The sequence below is a fragment of the Myzus persicae genome, unplaced genomic scaffold, assembly GCF_001856785.1.
Source record: "Myzus persicae strain clone G006 unplaced genomic scaffold, MPER_G0061.0, whole genome shotgun sequence".
Classification (NCBI taxonomy): domain Eukaryota; kingdom Metazoa; phylum Arthropoda; class Insecta; order Hemiptera; family Aphididae; genus Myzus; species Myzus persicae.
This window is the reverse complement of record NW_019104177.1, coordinates 25524-42127: the sequence shown is the minus strand read 5'-3', so window position 1 is coordinate 42127 and position 16604 is coordinate 25524. Positions and strand designations below refer to the sequence as shown.

Here is a 16604-nt window from a genome sequence, read left to right as displayed (position 1 = left end):
CGGATCCCCTCTTCCCCAGCAGTGATCATCACAATTCGTTATTGTCCTGCAGCGCGGGCGCTCGCGAGCGTAAATTATCATCGGTAATATCCACGTGAAATGGTAATTTTTTTTTCGGTGTTTTAGTGCGTAAATCACTCGGCGAGCGAGAGAGACTAAACGCCCCGTGAAACTATGCAGCGCGCGTATATAGGTAGAATAATAATAACAGAATAGGAGAATACGATATTATAATATTATTATTATGTTCGCTTCTCTTTGTAAATGACCGCATCGTAATAATAATATATACACCGCACGTCACTGCGACGATGATATGCTACGAACGCTATTTATTATAGGCGCAACAAGCCGATGATAATTTTACTGTGGTTTAAAGAATTTCATCTCCTTGTTATATAATTATTGAATGATGTACAACATACTGAGCCATGTCATCTGCGGCCGACACTAATAAATAATTAATATTATACATAATAATACGTAAAATGTCCAGTCGTTATCCCGAGACGACGAGGTCAAGGGAGGGTTTCTGTGGGTTAAGGTTTCTGAACTTTTAACGTCTAAAAATGAACTGTCTTGTACCTACAGGTTACGACGTAGTGCTTACTAAACATCAGTACCTACGTCAGTATTTTACTATATCAATTATCTCGATAATCATGACATCATATTTGACTATACAAATGCCAGTGGTAGAGTATTATTGCTACTTTGAAGTGAGCATTGTTTGTTTATTAAATTATCTTTTTTTATGCATTTATCTAGAAGATTATGGTACTGAAAGAATTAAATGTATATTTCATATTATACATTATAATGTCTTATATTTTTACGTATAGCGCTTCAGAGTTGAAGTCGCGGCTATCATTATTTTGTCAAATATTTATTTATTTATTTAATTTATATAGTTTACACTGTCCTTATTTATAAGTTATTATAACTTTATGTACCTATACAAGGTAATCAATCGGATGAACGTAATACCTGCGTCCTGCACAGGTATATTTATTTTATACGTTGAAAATATTACATTTCACGTTACGTCATGTTATTATTTTAATGACTTGTTGTGATGGGTCTTCGGTCTTCACGATTTTGCTATTCAAACAAACGGTACATATTCTGAAAAGTAAAAAACATCCATCGCGGAGCCAAACACGCATTGATTTATAGCGCACGCATGTACGTATCTTAAATATTCATAATTTCTGGCGAATGGCACACACGAAACGTACGGTGTTCATCGCTGACCGATATGTTTAACGATTCCGATTTTTAAGCATGGGCCCCGCCATGTCGTTCGTTCGTGAGCGGAGGTATTATTATTGTGTATATATAGGCAATAACGGAAATAAATTCGTGCAGTTATTTTCTTGCCATATTAGTGGGGGTTCCCCCCGTAAGTCATACTGTTATTAAAATACATATAATATTATAGTCACATCATATGGATGTAGACGAGTCGCGGTCTGCGAGCAATGCCGGACTGCAGGTATTTATAATTTTGTCACCCCCGGCGAAACAACATAATGCCTCTCGCACGTATCTCGTGTAGATTATTTAAAATGTCCTAAATTATGGTCGTTGTCATACTTTCCCGATCAAATATAATCATGTTTAACTAAATACTTGGCTGCCCCGCACAAGCACGGCCCACCCTAGCCACTAATATGAGTTCTGCTCTGGCGAGTATAATAAATATCTCATTGTTTATGGTATAATAATGCTATTTTACGTATATTATAGTCGTAGGTACACTGAGGCCTTATATCATTTCTTCGGACGACTGTCACTAAAGTTTCAAATGGTTTTTCGATACTTCTATGTTCCTATATCATGTCTGACGGTGGTATTTGAATTGCCATTACCGACGCTGCCCTGTGGGTTGTGAGTCTGTGACAAAAAGTCACCGTCAGTGTTTGTGATCCGTAAAAAAATTACAGCGACGAGTAAAGGTCAACTATTAATACGCGTATAACAGTGTTTGTCTAACCGTAGCTGCAGTATTGAATTATCGCGTCTCCCCTCACATACACTATTTGTGTATTAAATTCGAATAACGTACCTAATGATATAGCGCTTGGTCATTGGCGAAAAAAAAACTTGTTCTTAAATCCGTGATGGTGGGTTTCGTCGATTGAAAATTAATAGCTACAGGACGAGGAGTAGAAATAATAATAATGTATAGATTGATTGTAAACCAATATCGCATGAAATTTATTCTTCGTGTACCCATATATATATATGCGAAGGACGATTTGTGATGTATGTTGTATGTATACTTCCGACCTGTACGTATATATTATATTGTTATATATATAATGTACCTACAACTTGTGTGTTGGAAAATAAACTTTTTCCTGCATTTACGGACATTTTTTTCTTTGGAATTCTGAACGTTATTATTAACTTTTTTTTTTTACACATTTTATTTCCCGTTAGGTTTTTTTACCCTCTACGGAGAATGATCGATGTATGACGGACAAAATTAGAAACAATGAACGCAGGTCAGTATGTTATATAAAGACAAAATAGCGGAATATGAGTGTCAGTTTGTCACACGTAAGATATGCGTATTGTAAGTACGATGATCGATGTGTATGCAACAAATTTGAAAAATAATACTAGCTTATTCCTATTAATGTTGTTACACGAGCTTATATTTTATAAAAATATAAAAAAAATAATGACCGAGTCAATATTTAATACCTAGAATCGAGAATCTGTATGTAACGTCTATTTTTTTTTTTACTTTAGTTATATATTTACTGATGATATGTGTTTATAAAAATCATCTTGATCGTAATTAATGTTTCTGAAAACGTGCTTATTTCTGTGTTCGTCGCAAATTTTGATAGTCATTCATATTAAGTAATCGAATTCGATGACTTAAAAAAAACAATTCAACCGTTACAAATTATATTTTACTCATCATATATTGAATAAAAAGAATATAATATAAACAAACAAAATTGAATGTAAAAACTCATTTAATAATGACTGCGAGGTTAATGTTCTGCAAAGTTGTAATTCAAGTATAATTTTTTACACAGCAAAGTGAAGGATGTTACAAAATGGACATTTTAAATAGAATTTCTTTCAATAGTTTATTTAATTTAAATCATAGTTACATATTAAAACATCGTTATTAGAAAAATTATTAGAAAAATCAAAAAAGGATCTTTGGCAAGATGATTAATGTGTTAGATACGATGTAGCTATAATAATGTAATATTAATTTATTATGGTATATAGGTATCTAATATTATTATATCTATGTGCATTGTGGATTTTATATGTTTTTATAGCGATTAGAACATTCTAAGTCATTCTATGTTGCCTGTGTGTATATTATAGGTAGTTGACAATTAAAATAAAATGTATTAGTATATAGATATTTATTGAATTTTTATGTTTCTGCACGTATGTAGTTAATGCAAAGATGTAAAGTAAAAGGTTTGTAATATTTTGATAAATTTAAATGATAAAAAATAAATATACAACGCATGTGACTATTAATATGATATGCACCACTAGCTAATTGACTTTAAGTATAACAAGTATGTAAATCGTCGTGTAAAAATATATAAATCTGCAAATCATAATCATTTTAATAATAAACGCTGCTAATCGGCGACCGCATCAGTTGAACGAATATATTAGTATTAAGTGTAGGTGGATGATGACGAAAAAGAGAGAACATAATATATAAACGATGTATTCATGTATTGATGTTAAAATTTATCCATTATTTGCCTTAACTATTAGTTTAATAAACCGTTATTCAACTTATTTAAACTTAAACAATATGTACAGTAAGATGCACACATATATGATATTATGCATGTGGACTTGAACGAAGAGGCTTAGAGAATGTACTCTAGTAGATTTGTACAATATGCACGAAAAGCTAAAAAAAATACCTACTATATTATATCATGTTTTATCTTCAATCGTGATTAAGTACACAGTGCATATTATACTATCTACAGTATATTTTATTTATGTTGCACCTTGTTTAAAATGTTGACGAACTTGTAAATATTTTTTTTTTATAAAAATAAAACTAAAAAATATGAACTAATCAAACTAAAAAAAACTGAAAAAATTACCATTAATTCCATTGTAAAAATAAACAACTAGATACATCACGAAAAAAAAGATTTATAATGACTAAATTGGCAACACTGCCTGGCTATGTGCAGTGGTATTGAGTATTCTATGTTAAGTTGAAAAAGGCGATAAGTATAATATAATTTGTGACATTTCATTTAAAATGTTAAAATGTTCTGTGAGCTTGTGTACTGTGTAGTTGTGCTGTTGGCCAATACCACAGGATTCACACGCAAGGGCTTCTTCCCTTACCACAAGGAATCCGTGAGTAACCTGGTGTTCCCTAATACTCTATATAGGCGAAGTCGATTTAATACAACTTTTTATTTGTTGAATTAATTTAATACAATAAAAATATGAACCTAATTAAATAATAAATATTATATATTATATACTTGTTGTACATAGGTAATATTTATTTACGTCTTAACTCAGAATTTCACTTATCAATTACTTAAATTATACTTACTTACGAATTATGGACTGAGATCTAGCTACTTATGCTATGATTTGGATTTTGGATTGTTAGCCAATAAAGTAACCTAAGCATCAAAGCGCTCATCATCTATCATGTTTGATTTAATATTTAATTATATTTGTAACTAAAAGTTATCATTGTTCGTATTATGTGTTGACGTGGTACGTAGTTACTTAATTAATGTTATCATAATTATTAAATGTTGTTTAAGCTCTGTAATTATTTTTATTATACCTACTTTGGAAACTCGAATTAAACTATATGTTTTTTTTCTAATGTCTGACGTATTTTTAAAACAGGTGAACTGTTATTATATTAGTTAGATTATAATATTGTGTTTGTTGTGTTTAATCTTGTTAAACGGATTTAATCCTTTATCTATGACTACATCGTTTTTCTACGGTGAACCATTCTAAGTTTAATAATACATTACGTGTTTGTATAATGTATATGTATTATAATTTAACAGAAAAAAAACGTTTATCGTGATTAATAACATAAATATTACAATTATATTAACATATTAGGTGGCATACCCATAGGTATTTCATTATGTATTACTGGCAGAATTCATATTTGGATACTAATATTATAATAGGTTTAACTAGGTACCTATTTATTATGTTGCAAATACAAATTTAAAAGTAACACATGGCCCAAAGGCACCTTAAATTATGCAATGTGTCTCAGGAAACTAAATTCGCATTGGAAATGTATTACAATAAACCTCCACACTATCGCCACGCGTCGTGCAATGTTGTGTACCAGTTTGCGACCCGATAGATCATGTGACTCGTTAGTCGTTACCTCAGTTTTATTCGATTCGTTCAATAACCGAAAATGAAAATCATAATTGCGACCAAGGTCTGCATGGCCGTATATTATGCCCGTATGGACCGAATTTACCTACTTTGCCGACGTGCTTGAATCGTGTCGTCGATCAAATCCCCCACGATTGTGTTTTACGTGCCGCCGAATAGGACTCAAAATATAATAATTGCATCGATGGTCAATGGAAACCCGACTTAAACCTGTAATTATTTATTATTAGCAAAAGTATATAATACAGCCGTTCGTTTTCCATCGGTCCTTGAACGACACGTCTTGAACGCCACATCCATCACGCTCCGACTTGGGCACGATGCAATTTTTAAGGAAAAGGATCGACTTTGTTTCATTTTCCATCGAACAATCTTACAGCATTGGGGAACTACCGCTCTGAAGAAGACCGACCGCGACGCGCTATTGCTCTTATTCGTGTATAACGGGATAGTGTCCGCGTATACGCTAAATCGTTCGTTTTCCGAGTGTTTATGTATAATGTACAGTAATAATACACAATTGGGAAATTCAAATTTTATACTTATGCACGCATATTATTTTATTGTTGTTTTGACAAGGATGCCCCGAGAAACGATGACGACGGTACACACGCGGAATCCGTTTTTCTTCGATAGTTTTGTATTTTTTTTTTCCTTTTCCATTCCTTTCTCGTACCATTATTACAATTATTATTATTATTATTATTATTACTACACGTATAATACGTATACATAGACCTACGGGGCTTCACGTCCTATACCTACGTCCTACCTATTGGCGAACACCCGAAAACCCATCGCACCGGAACGGAACGGTAGCACTGGCAGGGTTTCTCATTTTGTCGTCGACAAGGTCAACTACACGGCAACAACAACATATATTTATACAATTTATATGTATTATAAGTAATACACGTCCGATCGCATTGAACTCTTACACACGCACACATTTAATAATTTATATACATATATATATGTATACAGCGCACACACTCACACATACACACACACATCGCATGTCATTCGTATAATGTGTTCTCCACGAGTTTATGATGTATTATTATGTTATATTATATATTGTAGTTATTTTTATTATTTATTGCGTTTGCCGTTTCACGTATAAAAGCTATTATTTTGCTTTTTTATTATTTTTTTTTTTTACATAACTTTTTTCCCGGTGGAAATCGACTTCCGGATTTGACAATGACGAATATAACGACTAATGCGCTCAGTCCGTATACATTCACACTCAGGTTTTTCGTTTTTAAATTGGATTTTGCTTTTCTCGTTCCTCGCTCTCAGTCCTTTATATTATATTAGTATATAATATACAGTGGTTGCCATCATCGTTATGCTTATGACTTAACAACGTGTGTCACGATGCAGCGAAGTCGTTGCGAAGACCGCGAACCTGATAAAAAAAAAAAATAATAATCAACTGGTAAACGGTTTGTTGTCGGAAACTAGGCTATGTTATAAAATCTGTTGAATATATAGCCCACAGCTGGATTGGTTTTAAACGGGCCGTTTAATATAATTTCACGGGCACGCCGGCCCCAAGTATTTTCTTTTTTCCGTGCATTTCCTTAAAAATTCGGAAACGAGGTCGGTCATCAATGAAAATAATAAAACGACCTGTGTAAGCAGTCTTCACTATATATGTCTATATTATACGAATTATTGTATACATTTCAACATTAGTGCGTTTCACACAAACTTCGACCACATGTATACACTCGTTTAAAATACAACACCTAATTTGTACATACATCATTATTTCTACAGTATATATTAGTACAGGTACTTTTATTAATATAGGTATTATTTTTGTTTTTGGTGATACGATCTTAGTAATGGATTGTGTTCCCCGCGTGTAAGAACTGGTTTTAAGGTTTGGCGGCACAGGTCTAAGTTCGTAATGACTCGAGTCGCACGGAAGAATTTGAATTAAGTCGGATATTGAATAAACTAAAATACATTTTTGACATTGCTTTTGGTTCATTATAGTTTTAAAAAGCGAAAGTTAATGTAATAATATAATCATTATACGCCATTATTATCGTGTTATAAAAAAAAAACAAAACAATTTCTCACATTAGTTTCGAAAATTATGACAAATCGTATTTAGAGTATCCATTAAAATATGAAATGTATACAAATAATGAAATTATGTAGAACCTTATTTTGGTGTTTTCTAAAACCTATTAATGCTCGAATAATATTTTGAACTGATGGTGTGTTCCATAAATTACCTATAATTTACATCGCGGAGTATAGCATGACTGTAGTTAAATCATTATTATTATCATAGGGATATATACTTTATATTTTAGATACAGATTATAATATGGGAGTTATTCCGTTATCTTCTAAATCGTTGTGTTTATTTAATAATATTTCATAAATCAATTTTAACGGGGATTTGTACATTTTATTTCTATATTATTATAATAATTATTATTTACTTTTTATATCATAATATTTCCTATCTATACTATAACATTATTATTTGTTTATTTTTCACCGTCAACATGAATTATTGACATGATATTATATAATTAGTTATTCACGTTACGAAACATTGTTTGGCTTTGGGTTAGGTGCGTTTAATTTGTGGGCATGAAAATGATCTATCTATAAGTATTTATGCTAATTTAATGCAATAAAATAAGTATACGTAGATGTTGTTGTGATGTTTATAAAAACGTCTCATTAATGTCAAGTTTGTATGCACATTTTAGTTTTTATTATAGTTAGATAATTTAGTAAATGATGCACTTTTATTATTGACGTTCAATATAGGTTAAACTTGAAGAAAAAGAACCACTCAGCCGTGGCAATGTCGTATATACTTATTCATTATGTAACGCATCTGATTAAGGAATTATTAAAAGATTAATATTTACCTTTATGTTAATAGTGATCGCGTAATGAATTTACAGAGAAAGCGAAAAAAAATGCGCATGAGAATATATTTTCTTCGATTTAATATCCTTTTTATATATGAACTATAAAATAATAAATATTGACTGAAATAGCTTGTTTTAAGGTTATTTTAATTTTATTAGAGGACTCCACGCACCTGCTTTTTATGCTTATAGTGCTTATGAACATATAGCCAATTTTAAAGAAATGTCAAGAAATATTAAAATTAAAATTCTTAAGTACCTATATATTTAAATACTAACTTAACGTGACTTACAAGTGGTTCCATGTCGGTACCCATTGTTGGCTATTGTAAGATTATATAGAAAAATGGTTTCCTTCGAATCATGGGTAATTTCATAGTTCAGAAACCATTTAACATAAAATAAAGAATATTACAATATTTAATGTGTCGTAGTGTTTAATTTTTTTTTTTTATATCATTTGTAGGTACAAAAAAAAGTTGTAACTGATTTAAAACCAGTTATTTTTATGTTTATTAAACTTGAGTAATTATTTTATATTAATTGTATCAATTAAATTACAACGCTACGATATACCAATTAATAGTGCCTTCTGTAATGTATATACATTTAGTTTCCCAACTATGACTGTACTTTGAGTGGTTCTTATTTATGTCCAGCTGTTTTTACAAACAATTTATGGGCGTGTGTCATCCTTTTATAGGAACGAATTGACGTCTCTATAGAACGATAATTAAATTTAGGTAACAAATTGATTTTATGGTTTATTTTTGAGATAATTCATTTTATAAATTTTAAATGGTCAAAAATTAAATCAAATGATAACCAATAATTAAATTTTAATTTTAGTTATATTTTACCTATTGCAATTTGCAGTATCTTAAAATGCAATCATATTATTATGATTGTCGAAACTCATTTTTATGGCAGGTATGTGCATATTTGTACACGGTGTATAGTAAATGTAGGTAATACCTATATTATATTAAAAAAAATTAAATTTAAGGCATAGTGTTAAAAAAAATAAAGAAACACTGTAAATTGTTATACTGTTTCTGAATTATCTAAAATTAATATTACACAAGTAAAATACTATTTTTTCTAAAACAATTTTACTAATCTGTTTTATCGCGCTTCGGCTAGATTTGAATTATAAATCATCTGTATTCAATCAAGCATACAATTTACTACAAGATGTTTCATTGGGTAGAATGTAGTATGCAAATAAAAGAAAATATGTATGGACAGTATACTGCAGTGACTGACTGGGTGTTGGGCACTTAGATCTTGTCTCGATTCATTCACCTTGGCAATCCACAGTGTTTTATTAATAATACTCAGTTTGAAAGCTAGAATAAATTTCCGTTTTTCGGAAAGATTTTTAAAATGTGAAGAGTACCTTTACCAAAACGTTTTTATAAAGAAAATATTTTCAAAATTAATTGGTTATACTATATATTATAATAAATATAGTAACTATGAAATAAATAATCAGTTAGGTCGGTAATTTGAAATATTTAGATTAAATATATGAAGTTATAAAATAATGTATTTAGTTTGAATCAATCAGTAACATTGTGGTCGTGCGATTTATTCCTATTCTGAACACTTTTATGTAAAAAAAAAAAAATGTCACTTTATTTGCATGTATGTGTTTATTGTATACAAGTTATGGACTTATACATACAACATTACAAAATATTACCACAAAATGTATTATATACTCATTCCTGCCAAATGCAAGATTTTCATTACATTAACACAACGATTAGGTATTGTAAACGTCCCCTATACAACGATGCAACAAATATTCATAATAAGAGATTTGAGGTCTTCTTACTATTTAGCGTACCTCTGGGACCGTTGATTGCATTACATTATCTAATATTTGTTGCTGGTTTGGACGTCGTCTTAACGTTAGGTTGTGTTATACATCAATATACGCTTGTATATTATGTGTCGTATGTGTAATTTAGGTGCGTATATTGAAAAAAAGAGAAATGAGCAGCTCGTGATCAGTGCACTGCAGTTGACGGACTGCTTATACGTATATATTATAAATTATAATATGTATATTCTATAATATGTGAACACGAACAGCTGAATCCAATTAATCAAGACACTGAGCGAGGTCTTAAACGTTGGTATGTATATATATATATATATAAATATTATATGCGTGCGCGGTAAATAAAACCCCATATACATATTCTATAGGAACGTTCACGTTTTTACACCCACCGAATGTGTTAATGTGTTAACTGTGGTAATTTATTAATTTTTTTCAATATAAAGAACTACATAATATGACGTTCCTACATCATAATAATATAATACAAGTGGTCTGAAGAAAAAAAAATAATCATTTAATTCATATATCACCTGGAGTATAATAATATTATATGTACATATATATATACCTGCGCCTCCGTGTGCATGGGTACCTTCGTCTCGGATGGTGTGAATAAAAAGTCGTCTAGATGATAATTATAATAACGGTGTGTAATAAAAAAAAAAAATAGAAATAAAAAAAAAAATGGTAGAACGTGCATGTTAAACGGCGTACATTTATACTGTATATACAGTGTACATATATATATATATATCCACCCGCTGCACTGGTTGACTGTGTACGGTATATACAAGGTCGTCGATTCGATGGCCCTCGAGGTAGCAAACGAAATTTATCGAGTGGTCTTATACGTCGTGGTATATATTATAAATATATATACTATATAATATATATATATAGGTACCTACATATATAGGGCCACCGTGTCGAGTGTCCCGAAGCGAATGACATGTACATGTCGTATGTGCAGGGTATATCTACCTCCCATTGGTACTCTATATTATGTACCTCGCAAGGAATGACCTGGAAAAAAAATAATTCAGAAGTGCGTAAATGTATAGACAATGCATGGTGCGTGTCGTATATTATGTACATATGCATACGCGGAATAGAGAAAGGCTTTGGACTTGGCGCAATGAGTTTTTGTTGTCTGCATATAAGCGCACGGCTACATAATAGGTATGTACCTGGTAAGGTATACCTACCGCTATGGTAATGCTGAACTGTGCATTCGGCGGCCCTGCAGGACGGGTTTTATATGCACGCAATAATACAGGATGATTCAACCAACGTTGCCGCCTCACACCCGATTTTTCTTTGATAATTCACTTAACTATTAAAAATTTGTTTTTGCAATTTTTAGTATACTCCAGCCTCCAGGATCAGATTTTTAAATTCTTGGATTTCTTATACCATAAAAGGAGTGTCCTGTAGGAAGCGAGGTTACAAAACGATTATTTTAATTACAGAATTACCATTTTAACAAAGGTTCGTATTCCCCCCCCCGATTATTTTTAAAAAGTACTGAGAAATTTCTACTTTTGACACCCAAAGTAAAATTATACCGAATCTGACATAAAAACCTACCGTGATGTTGATGGTTGGAGCTTTTTTTTTATTAGAAAAAGTTTCCTTTGACGGTAAAAAAAAAGAACATACATATACCTATCGCCCAGAATCTAAAAAAAAGTTTTGTATCGATACTGCAGGATTGTGAAAAGTACTAAAATAAAATCTAGTTATTTAAAAATTTGGTCTTAACCGTATTAAAAATTAAATAAAAAATCAGAATTATAATAAAATATGCATTATTAAGGGTAAATGGAAGGGAAAGGGTAGTTCTCCATCATAATTAATGCTTGGCGAATCACCTTGTAGCTTATTGAACATTGTTGTGTACATATATCTCTTATGGGATCGACGCTGAATTGTATAATGGTGAAGCGAATATGATTAGCTATTCTTGTTTGTTCTGCTATCTGCACATTTGGAAAATGATATCTCGCGATAACTGCAGTTACATATTTTAGTATAGTTGTTTGTTATTAATATTATTTTAACCACCTGTAAATTGTAATACCTGTATATCTGCAATACCTATCTCGAGCGTACAAAAAGCGTAATACACAGGACTGGCCTCAATGATTTTCTGTTTTTTTCTCAGTGTTGATTTCATCCAAATTTGTGGATTCTGCGTTAAAATGTCCGTTGTTATAATATAATACATTTTATACGTATATGTATCATTATGTCGCATACTCGCATGCGTTTCGTTTAGAGATTACAAATTGCAATATCAACTACGTAAGAAATTAATAATATATGGTCGTATTATGTGTTTACAGGTGATCCGATGATGTCGTCTATGAAACCGGCTCCACTGCAGTTTGTCAAGCTGGCACCGTCCGATCTCTATCGTTCGGCGCAAGACCAGCTGAACAAAACGGCTGCAGTGGTCGTCAAGCCAAAACCAAAAGAATTTGATGCCGAATGGCAATCGGTGAGCAACAGTTATAATATTATTAATTCGTTATTATATGTAATATACGCCCAATAAAATATATTGCAATAGCTACCTTCAAAAGTGATATATAAAAAAAAAAAAAATTATCACGAAACTCGTTAGATATTCATAGTGCATACTTTGATAATTGAATAATATATTATTTAGATATTAATGAGATTTTAACAATTTCAGTTAATATAATTTATATTAAGTACTCATTATTAATTTTATTAAACTCGATCGTTGCGTTTAAATTATACGATCTTATTCTTAAAGTAAACATATCAAACAGAAATCAAGAATATCTGGTTATTCGTAACGAAAATAAGTATTTAGATGGAATTGGCTTTAAAAAAATGTTCGTAAAATATTCGGGTTTTATAAGGTCAAATGATTCTATGGTAATGATTTAATTTATTTTTGTTGGTTAATATGTTCGTTGGAGTAAGTACTTGTGTTGTAAATAACCTAATTTTTTGTGGAATAGTAGGTAATATTACTAATATTGTGTGTTTTATATTTGTAATTCTATTAACCTTTTTTTATATTATCAAAGTGATAGAATCAGTAGATCTTCAGTATAATAATAGCGGTAATATGACAACTAGTTTTGTAATAATTATCGATGCGCGAATCGTAACGGATGTCGGGATATATATATATTATATACCTATAGTGTGTACAAGTTGATTTAACGATTAAAACTGATATAATGTTTGTTCGCAGGACTTGGACAATTGGAAAAGTAACCGGAGAAAACAACAGGAACACATTATCGAGCGATTGGTAGAGGTGAAGAAATTTGAAACGGATAGGCTGGACGATGGGTTCCGGAAAAGGAGCAAAACGTTTAACGAGATGATACAAGAAAGGTAAGGGTAGCCATAACTGGTCACATCATTTCACGGGCTTAAACGACACTTTTGAATGTAGCAATTTCATACTTCCCATTCGATTTTACGAAGGATTTTACTTTTAATACGTGACGTATAAAAAAAAAATACATTTATACAAAACAAACGAATGTTTTTGAAAATCGTTAAATTAAATCTATTGACATTCGCATAATTATTATGTGTACCTACATACGTACGCAATCATATATAGGTAGGTATATTGTGTCCATAAAAAATATAGGTTAGATATTATTCATTATTCATATACCATGCAGCATTCAAATGTATTGATGTTTTCGTTTCGTAATATTTTCTACCTGCAGTAATCGAAGAGTCACCGCCATATTTATAAATAGATATAGCATTCAATATCCTTAGAATTTGAAATGAGAATATGATTGAATCATTAAAAAAAAAATGACGATCAATAATATAATAAAAAATCTAAAATAATTGTATGCAATGCGAAATGTATAAAAACGTATCCTTCGAAAATAAGTTTTATGCGCTTAAACCATATAAATGTATGCAGTAACGTGCGTTATTTCACAATTTTGGTTTGTTTCATATTAAATGTCCTAACCGCAGTGAAAGTATTTTTAAATTATTGTCTTGTTGGTTTATTTATCTCTGATGACTTATTTCATGGTTATTATATTATTATTATTGTTTTATACAATGAAACGTAAAAATAAATCGGCTCTTAATTGACTTAAATGGTTATTCGGTATAATGTGTGTATAGGTTTATATGTATTATGCATAATATGTTACATTTATTCAATGATTATTTTAAACCAAATATTATTGGAACTCAACACATTCACAACATAACTGCAAACTGTGTTTCAACATAAACATGTTTGTAATACATTTTTTAATTATTATATTTATTAACTTTTCGTTGTGAACAATACACAATATTCCCAAGATTTAAAATAAATATACGTACCTACCTAATTATTTGTTTTCGCATGTTCAATTAACTTAGTAGCTATATGCGATATTGTGGTTAAATAATTGAAGGCAAGTGTAAATTACGTGATTTAAAAAATTATTTTTCTTCAAATCTTTACAACTGAAAATACAAATATCTTATGTATACCTACAAATTGCGAGATTTAGTTGGAGAATAATATGTTAAATTATTATTGGATGGTGTATAGTTAAAATACGTCTTGTTTCTGACTGTGATTATATTATTATTATTTGGAAATATCTCGGTAAAAAAGTTATATACTTATATGATTGTTTATTATTAAAATTTGTTAACTTTCAGATCTAATAATGTAAAAATATCCGGAAAAGTTCTCAGGCATTGGTTATGTACTGTAAATATGATTTGCTTGTATTTAATTTTAATTAAAATAATATAAGAACTTAAAACTTAGGTAGGTATGTCTTATGTTAACAATTCGTTTTGAGAATTTCTTCAAAAATTGTGTAATACATATATACGATGAATCATTGGTTACACCGCTATTATATAAGTAAACATGAATAATTGTAGCTAATGGTTATTGTGGTATCGCATACACAGGTTAAATATTTAGTAAATATTATGTTAAAACCATTGAACAAAAATTTAAAGCAAACACCTTCATAACATTATTAGCTGAATCAATTGTTGTTAAGATTTTGTTAGACATTTCGCTAATGCCGACTTCAATACCAAATATCATAAATACTGTGTACGTTATCATGCTCTATAAAATACATGTATGTTGTACACCTATTGGGTATAACCTACACTTAAATATATATATATTTTTTGAAAATGTTTGACTTATTGAAACATTTATATGTAGCAGTAGTTATGTATTGTACAACGATTTAAACTTTGGTGTTCAGGTCGGCAAACGATCCATTTACATTCACTTTTTATTCATTTTGAAAAGTGTGAAAAATAACGTTGCGTCACATTATATCTCCGCAGACATACGAAACTCATATTGTGTTCATACAATTAATATACAATACAAATGTCTGAAAAACGATATAATGATATATTATGATATTATATGTGTAACACAAGCATACAACCACCGAGCGATTAGTATCTAGCTTTAGTACCCACTTACCTGACTATCAGATATTCGAATATAGGATTCAGGTGTCCAGGTGGCGATAGGCCCCGTAGAATGTAATATTGTTTTGCGTTTGACGCAAACGAGGAAAACCGATTCCGCGTTATTAACTCAAATATCAAAATACCAGCCGCATATAGTTATTATAAAATCTATCTTCAAAAATCAGGGACATACAATATGTAGGTACCTACTTGTATATTATAGTCGAATGGATGTAGTAAAATATTCGATCATATACACACTAGTATACGACTGCTTCTACGTGTAATATGCCATATTTTATGCTTGTAATACAGCGTTTTACATGATATAAATTATATATTATTATACTGAGCGTTTATATAATTCCCAAATAACTTTTTCCCTTGTTATTCGAAGACCAAAAGCTTATGGGCAGCACCCGAGTATCGGAATATCTATTAAACAGATAAATAGTACATTGTAGGTATATGTATATCAGTTCGTACGATCTTGTGCTCGAGTTCATTTTGCAAGATTATGCAAGATCCAAAAACTAGTTTTGCTCAAATATTTACGTTTTTCCGGTTTTTATGAAAGGGACTGGGAATTTTTTTATTTTGACCCCTTCAAAATATCAAATAAATCGAATTTCCAACCAGAAACCACGCTCAAAGTTAAAGATTGAAGATTTATTGCTCTCAAAGTTGACGCCGGGCTAAAATAAAACACACACACGCATATAATTGTAAAGCCAATTGTACGCATTCTTTGCTCCGTTCAGAATTTAAAATACAATTTTAATTTTCTTCACTATACTGTACTTATTTGTAGCTAGTATATTTTTATCAGGTATAGGTTATGCTAATTTTGCAGTTGGATGATATTTGATGATAATTACTAATTATTTTTGGTTTATAAAAAATGTAATCTATATCATTATTAGCCATTAGGTATATCGTATATGCACGCGTGTACT

At 30.6% G+C, this 16604-nt stretch overlaps 1 protein-coding gene across 4 annotated transcripts in view; it reads left to right on the top strand.

The window, feature by feature from the left end:
- Positions 1 to 16604, top strand: part of LOC111039641 (uncharacterized protein CG43427) — a 57577-nt gene that overhangs the window by 20058 nt on the left and 20915 nt on the right. For all 4 annotated transcript variants that reach the window (XM_022323238.1, XM_022323235.1, XM_022323237.1 and 1 more), the window contains exons 2-3: positions 12522 to 12676; positions 13409 to 13554. In XM_022323238.1, the coding sequence (XP_022178930.1) occupies positions 12530 to 12676; positions 13409 to 13554 (293 nt within the window). In that variant the 5' untranslated portion in view covers positions 12522 to 12529. The remainder of the gene's footprint in view (positions 1 to 12521; positions 12677 to 13408; positions 13555 to 16604) is intronic.